General features: G+C 38.2%; 1 protein-coding gene across 4 annotated transcripts in view; it reads right to left on the bottom strand.

The window, feature by feature from the left end:
• The window catches only part of ARHGDIB (Rho GDP dissociation inhibitor beta), a 405,195-nt gene that overhangs the window by 97,865 nt on the left and 284,633 nt on the right, over positions 1-22,697 (bottom strand). For all 4 annotated transcript variants that reach the window (XM_044068142.1, XM_044068121.1, XM_044068129.1 and 1 more), the window contains one exon: positions 13,691-13,774. In XM_044068142.1, the coding sequence (XP_043924077.1) occupies positions 13,691-13,774 (84 nt within the window). The remainder of the gene's footprint in view (positions 1-13,690; positions 13,775-22,697) is intronic.

Genomic DNA, 22,697 nt, shown 5'->3' with positions numbered 1-22,697 from the left:
CTACTACAAGACACAGAAGGCCTACTCTAGAACTCTCATTCACAGAGGAGCAAGGTTATCACTGGATTGGCCATCACCATGAGTTGATTACCTTGATACACTGTAGAGTTGATATTGTGGGAGAGTCAAGTGGTGCAGCAACCTTAAAACCTTAACCTTTTCCATGGAGACCCTGTCCTTGTAGACCAATGTGCCCAAATAGCAGCCTATGAACACTAGGCATTGCAACAGACACTGTAACTGCTGCAACTGGGACTTGAAGGCACTTGATGTGATACCCAAAAGCTAAACTAGAGAGGCCAGGGTCTTCCTCACCAGGAGAAGGTGATCAGGAAAAGGCACAGTGAAGAGCCAGTGGTCCAGGTAGATAAATATTGTTTTTTCCCCCTTTCTGTCATACTGACCACCATCCTAGTGCTCCACATCTTTTGCTGGTGCTACCAGCACTCTAGTCTCTGCTTGGCATATGCCAAATGTCAGATTGGGGACAGCAAGGAGTTTAAAGGCATCCTCAGGGTGGTTCTGTCTATCTTTAGTCTGGAGGGGTTCTTTCATGACCAACCAGTGATCCCCCTCCCTGATGACCAGTGGTAATGTTTGTAGATGGGTGTGCAATAGAGGATGTCACAGAGTGAAGCCCAGGCTTCAGAGCAGCTCAGCCATATCCACCCACCCACCACCAGGACTAAATTTCCCAATGTACGACATCCCCAGTCTCCACCAGGGATTGTCATAATCGATATACATGTCACAGCCCACTCTCCCTGCCATTCTGTCAGTAACCTGACCTGTTAATCAAACCCAAGTTGCCCAAGCTCTAGTCAGGGCTTTATCTCTCTAAGCCATCAGAGTGGTATTAGGGAGGAGATTATTGGTTTGGAAAAGTATTTTTATAACTCAGAATGGAATCAGTTTGGAGTCCATCTTGATTGAAGATGGGGTTTGGACTGCACACTTTAGCTAAGGTTAATTTCAAGGTATCAGACCATTTCCTGTACTCAGAGTGGTTGGTTCAGTAAAAATGAAACATGCTTCTTTTCATGGGGTCAAGCTTATGATAAAGGCTCTAAAATGAAATGTCAACATTAACTACTCTGTTGTAATATTACTTTTATAAAGTTAGTATTCATGAGCTGATGGCATTAGATTTAGTTACACAATGCATTTTTATTATAAATATCAGTGTACCTTCTTTGTTCAGAGATATCCAAACATATTTACTTAGTCACTGTTGTATGTAATAAAGATCTGTTTGTTTAGGTAAATCCTAAATTTCTGTGTTACTCATTTACAATACTTAGGCTTCCTAGAGACAAAGCCAGACTACTACACCAGACATACATTTCTTTTTTATTGTGGAATACCTCAGAATTATTGGCATACTGTGCAAACGTCATGCATTGCACACTGTTATACTCCAGTATTTTGCTATGTTCAGTTGCTATATTATTGGCATTTTCCTCCGCTCCTGCTCAATTCCTCTTCAGTGTTGTAGTAATTCATCAATTCTACCCCCCCCCCCCCGTTTCATCTGTTTTGTGTTCTTTCTGGTAACACCCAGGAATCTTTTGTACTTCACTTTTTTTGTATCCTGCTCCTTTTTCAACACTTGGCAGTTATTATACTTTTAATTTTAGTGACTAGTGTCCTAATTGCTCTTCTCTCCCTTTCATGTTACTCTTCTTCTTTCTTACCCAGTCCACAAATATAGAGGTTCCAGGAGTTTTTCATGTATTCTTGGTAACTCTCTCTCCAAATTTCCAGAGAGTTCTTCCACACTGCTTTGGTTGATTTGAAGCTCTAGAACACATGTGTCCTTCCTATTTCCCCATCCCAAACCTCCGGTATCCGGTGTTGGCTTTTTGTTCCTCTTTATTAGGCCCCTCGGGATAATATACCATCTGTAAATTAGCCTAAGTGGCTAATCCCCAGTTATGTGCATGTTTTGCGGAGCTGATATTATTTTGGTAACTTTCTGTTTTGTTCCCCATGTGCTAGACATCTGCCTCCTTCCATCTGGCTTTTGTTTGCCTTACTGTGGCTCTTTCTTCATTTTCTCTCAGGTCTCCATAGATTATTCTACTTCTAACTTTCATTTGTTTTTCCATGTCTCCCGTGGTGACATTCTCCTCTTTTTCTCCTTTGTTTCCTTTTCCTTTCCATTATTGTCTTAGTCCCATATAGCTCCACCATCCCCTTGGTAAAGCCAAATGCATTACTGAGCTCCTTAAATGTTTTAAATGCTGTCTGTATATCTGTACCATTCTTTGTCATTTTTCCATAACATTCCATGTCTTTTTCATATTTCCTCCGGCTTCTGACCAATGATTCTTCCCCATCCCCTTTCACACTGCACTTCACAATTTCTTCTCTTCATGTAATGCTTCCCCATTCTTTCATCCCTTCCTCACTCTGTTACTTGAATCTTTCTACCACCTATCCTACTCCATCCCATATTTTTCCCTTCCTTCATTTGTTATTGATCTGGTTATGTTATGTGGGACTGCCATGTTGGGTAGGTGCAGGACTTCCCTTCCTTCCCTACCTCTGCTTAGTTTCAGTTTGGTCCTTCCTACCCTCTTCCCTTTTTTCATTTTCTATTCAGTCTTCCACTGCCTCCTGGAGTTGTCTTAATGTCTCACTCTCTGGCTCAGCTGGTAGGTTTGTTAGCACTTACAACATTATTGGTAATGCCATTATCCTTATTATGTTTACTCTCCCTAGTTATGTTTTATTTCATGCCCTCTCCCCTTTTCTAGCACAGTCTTAACCTCTTCTGTTACTTCTTCCATGTTTTCCCATAATGTCATCATGTGTGTTTACTACTCTTGTCCCTAGCTATTTGGGAAAGCTGGATTCCTATATTCCCCTGTCCTCTGCTTCTCTTTTTCCTCTAGTATTACCACTGTCTTTTTGTATTACACTTCAGACCATAAGGTATTTCACAATTTTCTAAATACTGGTAATATTTCCTTTATTGTTTCATTGTCTCTATATTCCCTCATAGTAGCATACTGTTAGCAGCATATATAATGAACTTTTAGTGGATCTCTCCATTTCCACACAGTTTGTTTATTTTTTGTCTTATCTTGAGCACCATCTCCTCTATAACCGTCATGAATACCCCTGGAGAGACAGAGTGGGCACCCTTATCTTGTTCCTATTCCTACATAAAACAGCTTAGAAATTTTCTCATTTACCATGATCTCTATTCTTTGGGTTTCTGTACATTTCTTTGGTGTACCCTTTGAATTCTTTCCTTGTGCATCTTCTTTCCGGTACTTCCCACAGAAATTGTCACCTTACCATATCAAAAGCTTTTTGGAAATCAAACAGGATTACTCCTGCCTTCCCTTCTCCTTCCATCTCCTTCAATGCCCTGAATTCAGTCATTGCCCACCAATTTTCTTCTGCCCTATAGCTCTTCAAAAAGCCATTTTGTCCTTCCTGTGTTATTTTTGGGAATACCTCATCTAGACCTCTTGCTAAGATATTTGCCAGTATTTTCCAGTCATTGTTTATAAGAAATATTGATTTGCAGTCACTTGAATCTGTTCCTTCCCCACTTCTTTTGGGAATTGCCACTGATATTACCCTCATATTTGTGTCTGAGATCTACCTCATCTATTATATAGTCCTATATTCCTCCTTTAATACTTCCCAGGCTACTTCCCCAACCCTTTTGTCAAACTGAAGTGGGTAGCTATCAGCCTCCCACTTTACTCCCTGTCATTGCTTTTCACACTTTTCTGACTTCCTCTACAATGATTTTGCTTTTGGTTCTCTGAAACTCTATATTGCTCTTCTAATTCTCTCCAGCATCACTTACTCTGCTGTTCTGTCCCCTCCTAATTGTATATTTGAAAGTAGTATTTTCTAAATGTTTCTTTGATCTTCCTGTCATCCTGTCATGCACCCCCATCCTTACTGTTGCTATACGTCTCTCCCCTCTTATTGCTTTTTACTTTACATTATTTTACATTATTTTGGGTTCTTGCATGTTGTTAAATGGGTAAGTTGACAGGTCAGATGACCCTTTCCGCCACAGCCCAGGTTGTTAGTGAGCCACAATGTGCAATCATAGAATCAAAACAAAATAATATACATTTTTGTAACAATAACAAATGTTAATATACATCAGGTAGAATCCAAGTTATAGCTACGTCTTGTGGTGTCCAGTGTACCTCCTCAATATGGCACCCCCACAAATCATGTGACTAGCTACAGTCTAAATATCACACACAAAACTCTAAAGTGCTTCAGCCCTGATCATCACAAATACATTATAACCATTCATTTCTGAATTCCAGTACTGCACTATCAACCAATTGGCACTTGCAGATCATGTCTCCTGACACCTTGCACCCTTCACCCCACCCTAACTACTCCTCTGTGTAGAATAGCTAGAAATAAAGTGCAAGCTGATTGTTGGATTAAGGTTTCTACATTTTTACAGGTTTGGCAATTGAGTATAGGACACTTATTGGAGAAGAATAATTTACATACAAACTGCACAGTTTTGGATTTGTAACTAGCTATTATAATTTAAGCATGTAAATATAGCTTCATCTAGGTGTTATTTCAGATTGGTAGTGAATGCCTTAAGAGTTCCTTCAGTTCTAACTTCAACTGAAAAGTGATTCCATGATACAGGTCCAAGTTCAGAAAATGCTCTGACAACTGCCACCATGATTCTTCTGCACAATTCACCAGTAGTTTTTCTGGTACCAATACTTCACCTCTATCCCTTGCTACAACAACTTTTGTTTCCAGATCCCTTTCTTCTCTAATATCCCTTTTCCCATCTACATTCCTGTATTCCTAGTAGTCTTCATTCTAACCACTTAAATGCTTCCTTCTTATTTCTTCTCCTCTGCCCATCTATTTTCATTATTTTCTTACTTATGGCCACCTTTGCTTTATTCCAACACTGTCTTCTTATCGCATCTTTATATTTTTTATTTTTATCATTTAATTTACTGTTTTTCTTAGCTTCTAATGCTCTTGTTCCCTTCATTTGTAAAGTCTCTGCCCTGTAGCCTCTCCTTCCTGCCTCCTACCTTTACCCACAGCATCACTGCTGCATGGTCTAACGTATGTCACTCCTGAATCACTATTTCTTTCACAATTTCATTAAATGTCCCTCTTTCAACTATTCTTTCTCTCCAGATATCTTTCCACCTTCTTACTTTTTATATTTCCTTGCAGATCCCTCCTCATTCTTTGAATGTACTGTTTTCTCCTAAATAGTCTGTCTGTCTCCGGTTCTATGGTAGCACTGAAGCCCCCCTTATGACTTTTCCTCTTTTACTCATCATCTGCTCCCAAACCTCAAAGAAGGTTCTTACAAAATCCCCAACATCATCATTTGGTATTTATACATGCAAATATATATAGAGCAGATACATATATGTGTGTGTGTGTGTGTGTGTGTGTGTGTGTGTGTGTGTGTGTATTTTCACTTATTAGCAGATTCTCCTTTAGAGTAGTCAGGATTCAGTATCTTAAGCCCTTCCCTTACTTTTAGCTTTGCTTCTTTTAAAAAGATAATATCCTCCCTAGCTTTTTAACTTTTCATAGATTCATAGGTGATTACTAGACTATCTACCCCAGAGGGCCTTTTTAAGTCTAACCATGCTTCCCAAGGTGAGAATAGAACACTGTATCTTGTGCCTATGAGATAAAGACCTTAAACATTAAGCCAACCCTCAACCTTCTCTTCTGTGAACTTTCTTCCTGTTTACCAGGTAAAAACCTGTCTCCCCAAATATTCCAGGCTACTATCTCTATTCCATCCCTTACGGTATGCTTTCTCCTTTCCTGGACTTCCCTAATGCGACATTTGAATAACTTCCCTGGGTTTTCCCATTGAAATGAACCAGTGATTCTTTGCTCTGTTCCTACATATTGTGTTGTGTTATTCAGAAGCTTGCTGTATGAATTCACTCGGACTCTGACCTTTCTTTCATTGTAACTCCAGGTCCCTTTTCTCTCATCCATTTATTTCTTTCCAGCTTGTCTCTCCTGGTCTAATAAATTATGATATACCCCAAAGGCCAGTGTTTAAAGTTATCCATTCCCTTTAACTCACTCATACTATTTATTTATCTTTTGATCACTTGTGAGACACTGATTTCACAGTTCATGTCACTTAAAATCTTCTCATTCTATCCATGTCCAAGTTTCCTGCCCTTCCAGACAGCGTGTACACCTTGTTTTCCCATATCTGAATTTAAAGAAGTTCTTTCCTTTTTATGAAGGATAGCGCATCCATACCCATGTCCCTTTTTTACCTTGATTGGATCCAGTACCTTCTGTCAGCCCGTTCACTTCCCATTTATGGTAAGGTGTTAGTTTGTAGTATCTTTTAGTATGCTGCAAGCAGCTGTTTTGCGGTTTCTGCACTGCCAGCTTAAACTCCACATCATCATCCCCAGTTGGTCCAGCTTTGGCATTACTTGACTTCCTCTTTGTAGTTTCCTCCCAATACTGCTCTCTTTCCATACACATTTCAGATTGCTTTTGGTGCCATCCTCCTTGGGCTAGTCCAAGTTCCTTAGCCCTCTGCTGCTCAGCAATGGGTAAGAAAGCCTGTTGATATATCAGGCAGGATATCTCCACCTGAGCTGCTGCTGCTTCTTCTTCTTCTCCTTCTTCTTCTCCTTCTTCTTCTACCCTCTCTCCCTACTTATGTTTTCTCTGTGCCTTGCCAGTGTTGCTTCTCCCTCTGCTCCATTCTTTGCGTTGCTGCAGTACTCACTTTATTTTTGTAGTCTGTGTTGGCTTTGTTTCTATGGATGTTATTGCCTTTCATGGTTTGCTTCTGTCTGGCTTCCATGATGATGTCATCACATTTCCGTAGTGCCCTTTTAACTTTTGTCTTCTTTCCTGCATGCTACTACATAATATGCATTCCTGGTGTCTCTGTGTTCCTCCCTCCCCTGGATCTTCGCAGATTCAGTCAAAACTCCATCTGTTGCAGGAGGTTTGAATTTGGGCTACTTATCTGCAGTTGCTGACTTGCACTCATCATATACCCTACTAAGAAATACTTGACTCCTGCCTCTGAAGTAAAATTTGCCTTCTCCCCCTTTAAATGTGCTAACAGTAAGGCAGGGTATTTTATCCAGGCATCCATCCTTATGGCTTTCAGTGCTGCTTTATGGCTAGTCATTGTTTTACTTTGTTTATACAGTGAGTCAGAAAAGTCTTCTATTATTTTTAGCAATGTCATGAAACAGTATTGTCTCAAGAGACCAGCCTTGTCTCATTTTTTTTCTTTTGTTCTGTAGCCATGTACAAATGCTGACACATGCCTCAGGAAGCATGCAACCCCTCTTTTTCTATTTTGTCCTACTCTATATATCCATTCTATGACATCCTTCCTCTGGGCCAGTAATCAAGTAACCTAAATCCTCTCCACTAACACCAGTGGAAAATGTTCCCTTAGAACACAAATGGATACACACAGTATTTTCAGATGCAGCTCTCTGTACCAAGCACAATTTCCCTTAGGAGCACACAGGGGCCACACTCTAGACCTGGGGCTAGACTTTCTCTCCAGACCCCAAATAAGACTCCACCTTTCTCTCTGCAGAAATCAGTGCTCTGTGTCCCTGTTCCACACAAGCTCTTTGAGACTTGATTTTCAAACACACACACACACACACACACACACACACACACACACACACACACACACACACACACACACACACACACACACACACACACACAACTGGGGAAGGCTGGCACAGATTTACTAGCTCTGCCACCTGCACCCAGACTATAAGGTAGATTCACTGCTACCAGCCAGCTACTGTAAGGGTCTTACCAGAGTACCCAATTACTCTTAGTAAAATGAATACTTATACAAATGGTAGTATTAAACAAGTGGCAAGACTTTCAGGTGCACGAAACCACAGTGCCACCAAATAAATGCAATTACTCTCAAAGGTTAAAATATTTTCTAAAAGACCAGCCACAATGAAAGGTTTATATATATTTAGTAATAAATAATAAAACAGAAAACATGAAAATACTGAATTTCTATTTACAATAAACAACAGAGTTTCAATTTACAGGAAATATAAAAAATAACATAGATGGAAAGACTCAGACAGATACAGAAAAAAATACTTTTTGCTAATCTCACTATTTTCCTAACTGACTGAAAAATTACTGCTCCCTAGTTAAGTCACTTACAAAAGCAAGACAAGATGAAGTAGATGAGTGTCTTTGTTGTCTATTCCAAAACAGAGTGCTGAGTGTCACAATCACATCTCTCACCAATATCTAAATACAACTTCAGTGCTGGCTGCAGAATGACATCACATCTGGACACCTGATTGTGTGGTTCCCATACTCCCCTGACTAGTAACTTGAGCCAGGATCTGGCACAGATGTGTCACAATACACACCTAGAACTTTGGTAAAGCATCTGGAGACTGTAAAACAATTTCAGTACTTTCATCCTTCTGCAGAGACTAACCAGCCATTCCCTGGCACTCCAGGGTAGCAATTAGCTCACCACTAATGACAATAAGAGCAGGACCCCAGCCCAGTCATTGTGTCTCTGCTGCATTCAGGCCTGTGAGATAAAATATTTATGGCTTAAACCAAATCATTAAATTTCAAGCTGTTTTTCTTAAGGTAAGCTGAGCTGAGTTTAACCCCTTCCCTTCCAGCATCCTCTGTTAACCCATATACATTTCATCAGGTACAATACAGTCTGACATACATGTATATTTCTTTTCTGTCCAGTAGGATCCACTGTTGATATATTTTTAACACAAGCAACTTTACATATACATTTTAACATAAGCATTTGTAAATTAGTTTGATATTCAAATGACATAAATCTTTTTACAAAACTCCAGCTAGTCATTCTGGCATATATTACACATGCACTGCTCTACTCTCTCTGGCATAGCTGGCACTATCTCACATCATCACACATTCTATTACCTTCTCTCTGCCCGTGTAATGAAAATCTACTGTAAATTAGTTCCAGCACAAAGCTTTCCAGTTCTTCCTAGATAGATAGACTAATTTACTTCCACTATCTTTATGCTACATGTCCTGGATTTTTTCTACATATCATCTAGTTTACTGCCTTACTTGCTATATCACCACATTTTACCTATTTCAGTCGGTTATTATGCACCCGTACTTCTTCCCTCAAAGCAACACTCTGTCTTCTTCAGAGTCCTGCATTTTTACTTTCATGTTGTCAACTTCCTTTAGATGTCCACCTGTTTGCTTCCTTATTCCTACCCCCATAATTTTCTGGAATATTTTGCGAAGTTGTTCTGCATATGGGGCAAGTTTGAATATTGCTACTGGCTTCTCCTACTTTTTCTGTTTCTCTATCCTACATTTTTTCCTTTTCTTTCTCTGTTGAGAATTACTTTTAATTTCTTTTTTCTTAGCCTGTTGAACAGAGATGTGGGCTCAAGCAACTGTCTCATCTGCGTTCATCAGAACCCTCACAGACAGCCTGGGGAATAAGATAAGGCCAAATGGAAACATCTGATACTCCAAATGACTGAATCTGACTGTAAAATGTAAGGGCCTTCAAAACTGCTTGTGCATATTGATACGCAAATAAACATCCTGAAGATCTAAAGAGAACATTCATTTTCTTTCTGCTGGACACGGATGGACTGTCTAAACACAGACCATATGAAAGGATTTTTAAGAATGAAGACTTTGAGGCTGTTTAGATTAAGAGAGAGTCTTTAGGTTTCAGGTATTTTTAGCACCAAAATGAACCTAAAGAAAAACCTCTTGTCAACTCTGGTCTGGTTTGACCTCCTGGATGCCTCCTTTCTTCATGATATAACATATGTGTACTCTTGCCACATTTCCCTGATGAGGTGGGATATCCATCAATGGGAGAGAAAACAAACTGGATAGAGAGAGAGAGGGAGACAGAGAGAGAGTAAGATGGCTATTTGTAACTCCCAGTAAAGGTAGCCCTGACCCAGTAGTTGGAAGTGTTTGACAAACTGTACCACCTGGTGAAGGGACAGGTGATCTACCAACTGCTTTAAACACAAGAGAGTGAAGCAAATATTCAGGCCTGCTGCAACCCCCCCTGTCATGTGATCTACAGTGGCCTAACAAATGGCAACAACCCTGGCTTTATCCATTGTGGCTTTTTCAGAAGGAGCTGGAAGAACTGGATTGGATGTATTTTTGACTATTTAATTTGTGACAAAACCAGATTTTGTGCCTGCAGGAAAGAAAATTTGACAGCAACTGCAGTAAAAGTCTTCCCCTTCTTTTTCATTCTGTCCTTATAAGCTTGTATCTGTAGGGCAAAGATTCCAGGACTATAAAAAGAGATATGCTCGAAAAACTCTTAAGAGTCCTCAGTGAAATCAATGGGGCAGAGCCAGTGTACAGCAATACCCTCAGATGCCACCCTATCTAAGCCTTCTGCAACACCGAAGGCCATAATCACAATGTGACTGGCTATGGTCAAAACTGTGTTTGATAGGGACAGCAACAGTGTCAAGAGTATTAGATCACTGGTCTAATTGGGAGGTCACCTCAACAGTAGTATGTTGGGATAACCTTAGGAAAAATATAAGGATTCATAAGTGCAGTTCCCAAACAGCTGATCACCTGAGAGTCATTGTCAGTTGGGTGAATCACCTGTCTGTAACTGGAGAAATGCATTTTTAAAGATTCATGTCATTCAGTCAACTACACTTGCAATGAATGCTGGCACTCTGAGTGACCCTTCTTGTATAGAGCACAACATGCACACCCCAAGCATAAATTTATCTCCACTGGGGTCATACAGCAGTGGAGGAAAGTGAATGATCTACTATCATACAAAGTGGTTTTGGCAGGTTGTCTTCACAATAAATCATTTACCAAAGACTACATAAGTGAATGACATGTTCCCCTTTAAAAGAGCTACTGCAGAGATCACTGAATCTGGCTTTGAAGCCCCTGACCAAATAGTCCCTGAATGGATGAAAACCCTTGTCAGCCTACCCCAGAAAAGGAGTAACTGCATGAGGAGTTACCCATTCAACTTTAATAACCACCTCAACAATAACCAAAACTGTGTTTTTGGAAGGAGGAAAGGACCAACCCCAAAAACTTCTTGGTGGACTGAAAGGCTTTCTGGAAATTCCCTTCTGTAGAGGACAAAGGGTCAGTCAGACATCTTCCTTTCTGTTACATCATATCTAGTATCTCCATGAACTCATGGTCTTCTGCAAGATAATGGGGAATCTCTGAGCTTCCCATCTTTGTCCACAACAGATGATTAAGGTGCTTCCTGTTGTACCTTTCCTCCCTTGGAACCTGAAACAAGAGGTGGACAATGAAAGCAAAGAATGCCAATGCCTTGAAATGGAAGAATTGACACTTGGAGAATCCTTGCAGGAGTAAGGATTCTCAGAGTGTCCATTCTTCATTTCTGAGAGCCCAGACATCAAGGTGAGCTCCCACTCCCAGAACTGTGAACTTCGATTATGGTAAGTTTCTGGAGGATGTTATTTTGGATCAGCAGTAAATGGCTGGGGTGTTTACTCCTTTAGTTGTCCAGACTATGATCAGCATTCACATTTCTTTGACTACCTTGGTATCCATATCCATAGATTCTTCCTCTTCAGTGCCTGGGAAGAACAGAGATTCCCATACTGACCTTCTTAAGAAGCCAGTGAATAAAGAGAGCAGCTTGAAGATAATGAGTTCTATAGCAAAGCCCAGGCAATGGGAAGATGAATGACTGGAAGACTCTAAATAGCAAAGGGTTGAAGAGCAAACCCAACATCGACAGTGGTATTCCCAGCAAAGCACTAGCCTGAGCAGAAAAATATGTGCTCTGATAGTGGCACTAAAGGGAAAGATGCAAGGACTGATGCTGATTCCCTGACCCTGACAAAGAACACAAAAGAGCCAGATGAAGCTGGTAAGGTCAATTTTGAAAATTAGAACTCTGAAGTTGATGTCAGTGGAACTGTTAACAAGGGAACACTTGATATCAAAAGAGTACACAATGGAATGAGGGTCATTACATGGGAACTCATCAGCACCAATGGCATGCCAACCAGCATCATCTTTATGAGAGTTAGAGCTACAGAGACAGGCAGTAAAGAGGGAGACTATAAGGATATGGAGATCAGGATGGTCAAAGAAATGTGACTTGTGGCCACAGTCTGGACCCTGAAAGAGTAAATACCACAACCAACTACTGCTCCACCAAAATAACAGTCTCAACAAACTTTCCATAATCCAAGTTCACAAATCTGAGAATGGGAGCTCACCTTGATGTCAGGGCCCTCAGAACTGAAGATACAAAATTAATACTTACCTACCTATCTGACACTGATTCAACAGTTGACAGAACATGAACAGAGGTGGAAGATGGCTAATCAACAAATATGTCTAAAGGAAGAGGAAAACCCACAATATACAAGAGCTGAATAGTAACACCAGGTCCACAGTACTAGTACAAACCTAAGAATCAGAAGAGAGACTCTGATGTCTGCCAAATGTTTCGTGCCACTCATCCTCAGATTTACAAGAGAAAGATACAAGTTGAAGATACCAGTTCTTCATGATAGAAGACTTTTGCTGCCTTTCATCTTCAGACACAAGTAAGGATGAGGCTGAAGCCCCCAAGCCTTCCAAAGTCAAGACTGGGACATAACTTGGTGTCAACAAAATGCTGGTCAATGTCACTGAAGAAGGCTGGGTAGCCAGACCCTTTTTATGCAAGTGCAGTCTAAGATTGTAATAGGGATGCCAATGGGCTGCAAGTATATAAACGTCTTGCAAATGTTGCGCCATCCTTCTCAATGACTGTCCTCTAGACAAGGCAGGTAATGTAAATTACTATCTCTGTGGTGGGATTTTCTTCCCATGGGTATTTGTGAAACTCTTTGCTCTTAAAACCTATAGAAAAAAATGAAGAAAAGGCAAGACTGCTAACACATAATACCATAAAAGCCAATACAGAACTTGCAAGAAAAAGAGGAAACTCTTCTAAAAAGCAGGAAGTACACACAAAGGCACCAAAATATTCCAATGCACATCAAAAGTAAGAGAAGAGGAAGGGGTCACCGTCACTCTCTCTCTGTATCTGATGGATGAAATTAGAAGACTTAGTTGTTTTTATTTTTTATTTTAAGAAAGGAAATTGACAAAGGCCTAATGGAGGGAAGAAGGGAGAGATCAAGAAAGATAAACTTGTCCACAAAAGAGAAACCTCTGGCCAAAGAAAATAGTTAATGAGTGAGAGAAATGGAAAAAAGTCTCCAACAGGAAAAATAATCCTAGGAAAACAGCAAAAAATACAGTGAGTAGCCCACATGGAGCCACACAGATGGTGATAATAGTGAAGCGCTGACTTGAAAATTCGGAAGAGGTAGCTACCATGGTGCATTATGATGCAGAGAAAAAGGATAGAGTAGCTTGTTAAAGTCTAGAGTGGCAAGCAGCCCTCTTGCCTGTGGTTTTAGTTCTAAAGGTAATTTTGAATGGATTCAGTCATATTAGATAAAATGATCTTTTAATAAGGTCTTTTGCAAGAGCCATCGGGTGTTATGTTTAAAGCACATTAAGTATGCACACATACAGCAGAAGGTTATTATATGCAAGAAATCAAGGGAATAAGTCTCACTATTACTGTGTAAAACTATTAAACGTGGTAATATACACTTACCAGTGAGGTCCATTGTAATTTCTTCAGGAGCTTCATCACATACAAGGCTGAGACGAGTGACTACAACATTTTTAACATTAGGATCTAGCAGAGAGAACAATAAAATATGATGTGAGAAAAAAGAGCACTGGATTTAATAATAAGCCAGAAAACACACATCTGGAAGCAAACTAACCTTTGCATAAGAGTCTTGTTGTCCTAAAAAGGTAGTGTATGAAAATCTGTTAGGGTAGGTAGATTGCTCAAAGATCCGAACAGTACAGCACTGTTTTGGAATTTAGCAATTTTGAAATAAGCACTAGTCAGGAAAAAATAACTCAGGATAAACAAGCATTTGCTAATTTTAAATAATAAATTCACATTGGTAATCAACTGCAGTAACATGTAGTAGAGGACACAGAAAAATAAGTAAGATGCACTTTAAAAATAATTGTGTAGTACTACTTTGTTATACACATCGATTGGGTGAAATAAGGACTGTAGCTCTAGTCCTTAGTTTGATTCATTTGTAACAAATAGTGTAAAATGTATGACTCCACACCAAATTCAAACAGAAAAATGTATTTTCAGTTTTAAGACTGAATGTGTAACATCATACAATAAATGTAAAACATAAAGAAATTAAATAAAAAAAATGAACAAACAAAAGGCTGACAAAATGAAGTTTTATATTTGTACCAGTTGTTTAACAGTGCAAATAAATATCAAGGATTTGTATCAAATAACAGGCAAATCTAATCTATCAGCAGGACTGCCACTGTTCAAATCTAAAATACTTAGCTTATCATAAAACTGCTGATAATGCATTTACTATACAGTATTGCAGTACATGATTTTTTAAAATCCCACAAGTAGTAGAAAGCTGTAACATTATGCATAACTTAACATAATGTTGAATGTCTTTGCCTTTGTACACTACTAATGCATTTTTCTTCCTACAACAAAACTATGTTTCACATTTATTTTTGGTAACATTAAGTAATGGATCACAAAATGCACGTAGAAGATAACAGAAAGGCACTGTTATTATAATCCACATTGGGCAACATTGCAAACATATTATTTTCGACTTGCAACTGTTATGCTTGACAATGACAATGTTTGCCAGTGGAATGGTAAAAGGTAATCTCTTTGCAATGCAGTTTTAGCATGATGAGGTTTTGGGGAAATATTGATTTCATAATCTGACAACTGGCAAAAGAGAGAAAAAGAATAGCTAACTGGTACAATGGCCCCTTTCAGCTGTAGCAGAGGAAGAAAAGATGAGGACAAAGTCTGCACACACACACACACACACACACACACACACACACACACACACACACACACACACACACACACACACACACACACACACACACACACACACACATACACACACACACACTGGCTAGAGAGTAGCCAGTCAAACAGCAGGTCTTGGGAGGGTGGGAAACCAAGACACTCAAGATAAACAAGTATAGATGGAAACAGAATATAAAAATCACAAAGATAGCAACTAACATTCAAAAACTCCCCCCACTCTTTGGCATTTTAAGGTCCCAACAATAACCATTATAGTGCCCTTTGAAAGATGAGAGCTAAACATGAGCCCAGCAGGTAAGAAAGCTAGACATAGACAACAGTCACTACACATAAACTAAGGAAATGAAAAGTGAAAACTGATGATGATGATGATTGAAAATTCAGAATGTGAAATAGGGTAAACCTGGGCAATTATCAATGAATGTACATTCAAAAAAATGTGAGGGGAAAACAGAGACAACAAGCATTTAATAGAAATTCAGCAGGTTGCAAGGACCATGAACAACAAACAATGCACATCAAAAGTCAAACCAGTATATGGAATGTATTATAAGCCCTTTGCAATAAAAATAGTCATGCATTTTAATAGTTATATGGTATTACTGTTATATCATGACACAGCAAATCAACCAGGGAATTATTTTACTGAACCGATGGATTAAACCGGAAATAGGTAATGGGACAAATCCCTTGTCTCATAGTGTAACTCAAGAAATCCTCAACGGATTAGGAAGATGGGTAGATAAATGTTGATGATTCTCTGAGAAACACCCCCACACACACACCCACAGCCATGATGATAGGTAAAGTCACTTGAACCCACCCAGTTATCCCATTTCCTTATCTACTAGGCAATCTGCATATTCTGGGTGTCTAACATCTTAATCCTTTGACTCCTAAATTTATTTTGAATTGTCTTACCACTTCAGTATTTCTCGTCTTAACAGACATTATTCTTAGCAAGCAGATTTTCTCTGAGAAAAAAATACTCCCATGTAATTCATTTGAAACATCTACCGCCTACCTTTTAGCATTCTCTTTTTTATGATATTTGTTTCTGAAAGATCAGCATAAAGACACTGGAGCATGCATGTGATGCAATTCCTTTTATTAATATAGGTTTTGCAATTGTACAGTTTTTTATGCTGATACAGGCCCTTAATTGGAAGATTTTCTGAAAGATGTCACCTTCATACACTCTGGTGATAATTTCACAGTCATGTAAGTTATTTTGGTCACTCTGATTTGGGGTCAGTTAAAGACCCTGTGATAACTATGGATTTGTCAAGGTGGTGACTAAATAAAATAGAGGCACTCAGGATATGTGACTGGCCACCAAGAGGTCCATAAGCATAGTCAACTCTCTAGAAGAAATGTGCATCAGATGAAATGTAGCTTCCTTTAGCTGTTATTAGCATAAAAAATATGTTACTCATAGTTGACCTCCATGTTTGCTAATAAAATATGTCTATTTACATCCATGTTTAATAATATAATATATCAATATCTATATTAAATACATTTTGTGAGGTAGTCAACATCATATTACATTAATCATTCAAAATTAACTTTAACTCTATGCAAACCATCTCATGAACTTTTCATATCAAACAAAATACTTTTGAACATTTTCAAAGAGATTATAATAAATCAGGCTGCCCATTCTTTAATATTATCATAAGCTCTTCCACAATCTATATATCACTTTGGTACTTTTAGTTGTTTTCCCTATCTTGATAATTTAATAAGACTACTCTGTCTCTCTGGACATCGAATCTGACTTTTTTAACACTCATTATATCAGAACTGTATTTTTGGGGACATAACTTGAGGTGCATATTTCTGCAACTCTGCTATCACAGGTTCTCTTGGTCTATGATTTTTCTGTGATTGAAGCTTCATCATGTTTGTCTTATACAACCATATGGGCTATCTTCTATGAACATCTGTAAAGTCTTCCCACAAACCTTATAGGAAGTTGACCTAGTTAACAACAGGAAAAACAATGAATGTGAACCTGCAAGCTTCCCTAAAAATTATAGTCTTCCGATGACATATAAACTATACATCAGAAGTGGTGCGGAAAGAATTTATAGTCATTTAGAAGAAAACTCAATTATGGCATTAGAACAAAAGGGCAAAGAAAGCCATATGGAACAAAGGATCATTTGTTGTTAAATAAAGTCATAGTGGAGAACTGAAAAAAGGGGAACAATCTAAGTATGGCATGGATTGACTACAAAAAAGCATTTGATAGTATCCCACATTCATGGATAAAAGAGTGCTTAAAAATGTATACGATACACCCTACCCTAATCAACTACATTACAATTAAGCCATGATAAAGGACAATTTTTTATCCCAGGGATAGAAATTCGAAGGAGGATATTCCATGGTGGCTCTTTGTCACTGTTGCTATTCTGCCTTGCCCTTGACCCATTAAGCTGTCTGCTTAACAGCTTAGGCCATGACTACAATTTGGCTCCTAGAAAACAACAAAATGTATACACTTCTCATCTTTATTTATTTATTTATGTATTTATTTATTTGTTTCAGTTTGATGACCGGGGAGGTCCAGTGGGCTCAGGAGCCTGTTTTCAGTGGATGCCCGGGGAGAAAAGCTCCACATTACATAGTAAACATTGAAATACAACAGATAAAATTAAGATTCAAAGATACAGATGCATTAAGATACAACAGATAATATTAAGGTTTATGGATACAGGTAAATTGTAATACAGAGACAGTATGAGGTACAGTGGTTGCATAGCATGTGAGTCATATATTGACATGGTTGGTTCAAAGGTTACATAGAATCTGAGTCTTGTTAGGCAGAACGGTAGGACAAGCATAAATGTTAGGGAGGGGGAAAAAGGGAAAGCAAACTATTTACAATATTTACATTATATACACAAGACAACAGTAAAGAATAAGTAAAATCCATGGAGCAAAGTTGTTGGAAATAGGAGTAGTGATTTAAAACTATATAGCTCATCCGATGAGGAACTGAAAGCACAACTGCAAGTTGTCAAAACTTTTCAGTTGATATAAGAATATTGCTTGGTCTTGATAAATGCACAAAAGCAACCTTTAAAGCAGGAAAAAGCACCAAGAAAACATCAGTTTAGGACAAGAACTGGGCATTGATGAAGGATCAACAATAAAACACAAATAAATGTGAATAAAACTTAGTAAAGAATATTTCAGAAGACAAATTAATCCTGAAAACAGCACTGACATCTATGAACAAAATCCAAGCTATAAACCTATTTGCTCTTCCTGCCCTAACTTACAGTTTTGGAGTGACTGACTGGCCCCAAAATGTGTTGGATAGATTAGATAGAAAAACAAGAAGGATGCCTCATGCTCACCAAATGATTTATAAAAATCAGTGGATACAAAGATTACATATTCCCCGTTTTGATGGAGGGATGGGCCTCCTTGAAATTGATTACATTTATAGATCTGCAGTCATTGGACTCCACACATACCTGCTGACCTCACAAGACCCAAATGTAGTGAAAGTTTTGAAACATGAGGAGAATAAATCTAAGATGACTTCTCTGCTTAATATTGCAGAAGCATATCAGCATCAAACAGGAATGGAAATCAAACCAGAAGTAGATAAAAATCAGGCAGCAATTGAATGTGCCAAAAAAACAAAAGAAAGAATATAAGGTGAAGGACCAAATGAGAAGGCAAGAAATCTGGAAAATGCATAAATATAGTTGCAAGTATAGAAAACTTCTGAAGAACCTCATGTTGATCAGGAATGAATGCAGGAATGGTTAAGGAGAGGCAAATTCAAACCAAGATAGTGGGCTGCATACACATTGGTGTACACCAAGATAGTGGGCTGCATACACATTGGTGTACAAAGTCCATTGAACATATTGGAGAAACAGACAAATGTATGTTTTGTAGAACTAAGGCATAATAAAGTGACAAGACTGTTACACTGGGGATTGTGCAAACATTATGGTACTGAAGTGGCTGAAAAACACTGGAAGCATGAGCCACAAAGCATCATAGAAAATGATGAAGTTTATATCACATGGGATCATCCATTACTAACAGTTCAAAAGATAGATGCTAGAAAACTAGATATATTAAGACAAAAGTAGCATTGATTATTGAAATTGCTACACCCAGTGAGTACAGTGTCTTGCGTACAGAAAGACACAAAGTCATAAAATATCATGATTTGTAGGCAGAAATGAGAGCAACGTAGAAGAAAGATACCCTGACATTTCCAATAGAAGGAGGAGCAACAGGTCTTATAAAAAAGAATCTACTAATCTACTATTGTATTTAGTTATGTTACCAATATATATAACTCCATATGAATTGCAGGAGTTATTACTGGGCGCATTGCAGGTGCTACGAAGAGCACGTTTGGCTGACATCAAAGATTGAAACAATACTAATTTCATGAACTTTAATTGTACTTTGACTTAGGAATGGGGCCCATTCCCATCGTGATATTAGAAACACAAAATATTTGGAGAAATTAAGGGTGTGGATTTGGTCATGTGATCATCTGCCTCAGTTTCAGTCTGTAAACTTAATTTTTACTTTGTCCCCAGCTTGGAAATCTGCTGTCTTCTGTACTTTCTATCATCTCTGCTGATTCCTTTCCAGAATTCCTTTATTTTATATTGGTTTTCATGGACTGACAATGCAATTAAAGTGGGTAATTTGCCTTTTAACTCTCTTTGTCTATCAACAGTTGAAGTGATGAGGGACTGAGTAACTACATCAAAAGTGTGCGATAATAATCCTCACAGATATTGTTACTCTTCTCTGGAATTTTTCACTGTTTACATAATTCTCTCACTACTTACTAGTTAGACTGCAGATAGTGTGGACTGCACATTATATGTCTGAATTCCCACTTAAGCACAAGTCTCCTGAATTCCTAACTTTTTTATAGCAGAACATTGGTGTTAAGACAACATCACATATCACCTCTCTTGGACTGGAATGCTTTAATCATACCTACACATTTTATTGTGCTAATCAGTCTGATTATTTCAGAAAATATTCACTGTCATACAGTTGCAGTATATGTGTCAACATGTGCATTCACTGTGATGCGGTTGTAGTATATGCATCAACATTCACATTCACTGTGATGCGGTTGTAGTATTAGGTGTCAACATGAACATTCACTGAAATGCTGGTGTAGTTTATGTGTCAACATGCACATTCACTGTAGTGCGGTTGTAATATATCCCACTGTATTCATCCCTCATTAGACCCATTATAGAATACAACACCCCATTTGGTATGTACCTCTCAAGACACCTGCAACAACTTGAAAGGCGGCAGAAATACTGCCCTAAAAGAATCACAGGCCTAAAGCAGATGCCCTATGCTGACTGCCTTAAATTGTAGTATATGTGTCAACATGTGCATTCACTGTAATGCCATTATAGTATATGCGTAAACATGCACATTCAATGTGATGTGGTTGTTGTATATTTGTCAACATGCACATTCACTGTGATGCTGTTGAAGTATATGTGTCAACATGCACATTCACTGAAATGCGATTGTAGTACGTGTCAACATGCACATTCAGTGTAATGTAGTTGTAGTATATGTGTCAACATGCACATTCACTGTAATGTAATTGTAGAATATGTGTCAACATGCACATTCACTGTTATACAGTTGTAGTATATGTGTCAATATGTGCGTTCACTGCAAGGTAGTTGCATATGTATCAACATGCACATTCACTGTAATGCCATTATAGTATATGCATAAAAATGCACATTCACTGTGATGTGGTTGTAGTATATTTGTCAACATGCCATTCAGTGTGAATGCTGATGCAGTATATGCTTCAACATACACATTCACAGTGATGTGGTTGTACTATATGCATCAACATGCACATTCACTGTGATGCAGTTGTAGTATATGTGTCAAGATGCATATTCATTGTGATGCAGTTTTATATGTGTCAACATGCACATTCACTGTAATGTAGTTGTAGTATATGTGTTAACATACACATTCACTGTTATGCAGTTGTAATATATGTGTCAACATGCATATTCATTGTGATGCAGTTTGTGATGCAGTTGTACTATATATGTTAACATGCATATTCACTGTGAAACAGTAATGGTATATCTGCCAACATATACATCACTGTGATGCAATTGTATTATATGAGTCAACATGCACATTCACTGTGATCTGATTGTAGAATATGTGTCAACATGCACATTCACTGTGATGCATTTATAGTATATGTGTCAACATGCACATTTAATGTGATACATTTATAGTATATGTGTCAACATGTACATTCCCTGTAATGCCCTTATAGTATATGTGCTAACATGCACATTCATTGTGATGTAGTTGCATATGTGCCAATATGCACATTGACTGTGATGCAGTTATAGTATATGTTCTAACATGCACATTCACTATGATGCAATTGCATTATATGAGTCAACATGCACATTTACTGCAATGCAGTTGTATACATGTCAGCATGCAGATTCACTGTGATGTAGCCATATGATTTGTTTTATGAAGTAGTCACAGGATAAGTGTCAAGATGTACAGTCAACATGATGCAGTCATAGGATATCTGGCAAAAATATGTTGATGGTATTTCTAATGAAACTTTGCTGAAAGTACTATTACAATATCTAGAGTCCTAGAAGTAGGGGGACATTAGATTAAATGAGCTGTTGTGCCCAAAGTACTGTAATAAGCTTGCCAAAGGGGCAGCATTGCCTTAGAAGGTAGTAAAAATATTGGATAATAAGTAACAGCATGACCTCATGCCAAATACCAGCTGACAAAGAAGCAAATGTCTAGAACACATAATAAGGGTTATGTTGGTGAAATCCTGCCATAATTCCTTATAGTACATGGAGCTTTATCTGCTCCATGTACTACCAGTGACAAGACCAAACATTGCAAAGTATTTTACTGGCTCTCATTTTAGTGCTGTGGAAGAGACAGCAGGCAGAAATAACATGTCCCTCTGATGAAACAATAGCTTTAAAACTTTAATGGCTAGTTAAAAGCTGGAAGACCATTTGTGCTGCTCACTTTTTCTTTACAACTGTAGCAAAAAAAAGTATCTAACAGATTTAAAGCTGTTTTTCTTTCTAGTGGTCTTCTTTACTGGCTGGCATCATCTGTTGTTAATTACCAGCTTTAGACCAAATTTTAACAGTGCTTACAGGAGCTAAACAAGAGTTTCTTAGACCTCTTTTTGACATCAGAAAACTGCTTAAGAGGCTTGACTTTTTTGTAATCACAGCATTGCCCACATTACGTATATATGACAATAGAGATATATACATATACATTATAGATCTACAGTAACATTTAATAGTATGCAAGGTAATAAACCAGTCTCAGGCACCATTTTCAAATAATCTTTAATAAATTTGCAGTTACTGGAATGCTGCAATTATGCAACAAAACTGGGAAATAGATAAAAGTGTTAAGCATTTCTCTAGTGCAAGACCTGATCTTAACGGCACATAGGACACCAACTTAGCTTGTTAAGAATGCCTAAGTGCTGCTATTAGTTGGTCTCACATAAGGGACTAACAGAGGACAATGCTAGCTAGCAAAGAACATTAGAAAAAGGTAAAACAGCTTTTAAAAGATGTTAGATGCTTTACTCTGTCACATTTCTATGCAAAAAGTATGGCAAAAT

Source organism: Protopterus annectens, chromosome 1.part0 (assembly GCF_019279795.1).
Source record: "Protopterus annectens isolate FY-2018-M chromosome 1.part0, PAN1.0, whole genome shotgun sequence".
Classification (NCBI taxonomy): domain Eukaryota; kingdom Metazoa; phylum Chordata; order Ceratodontiformes; family Protopteridae; genus Protopterus; species Protopterus annectens.
Note: the sequence above shows the minus strand (reverse complement) of the source record. Positions and strands in the feature narration are given on the sequence as shown.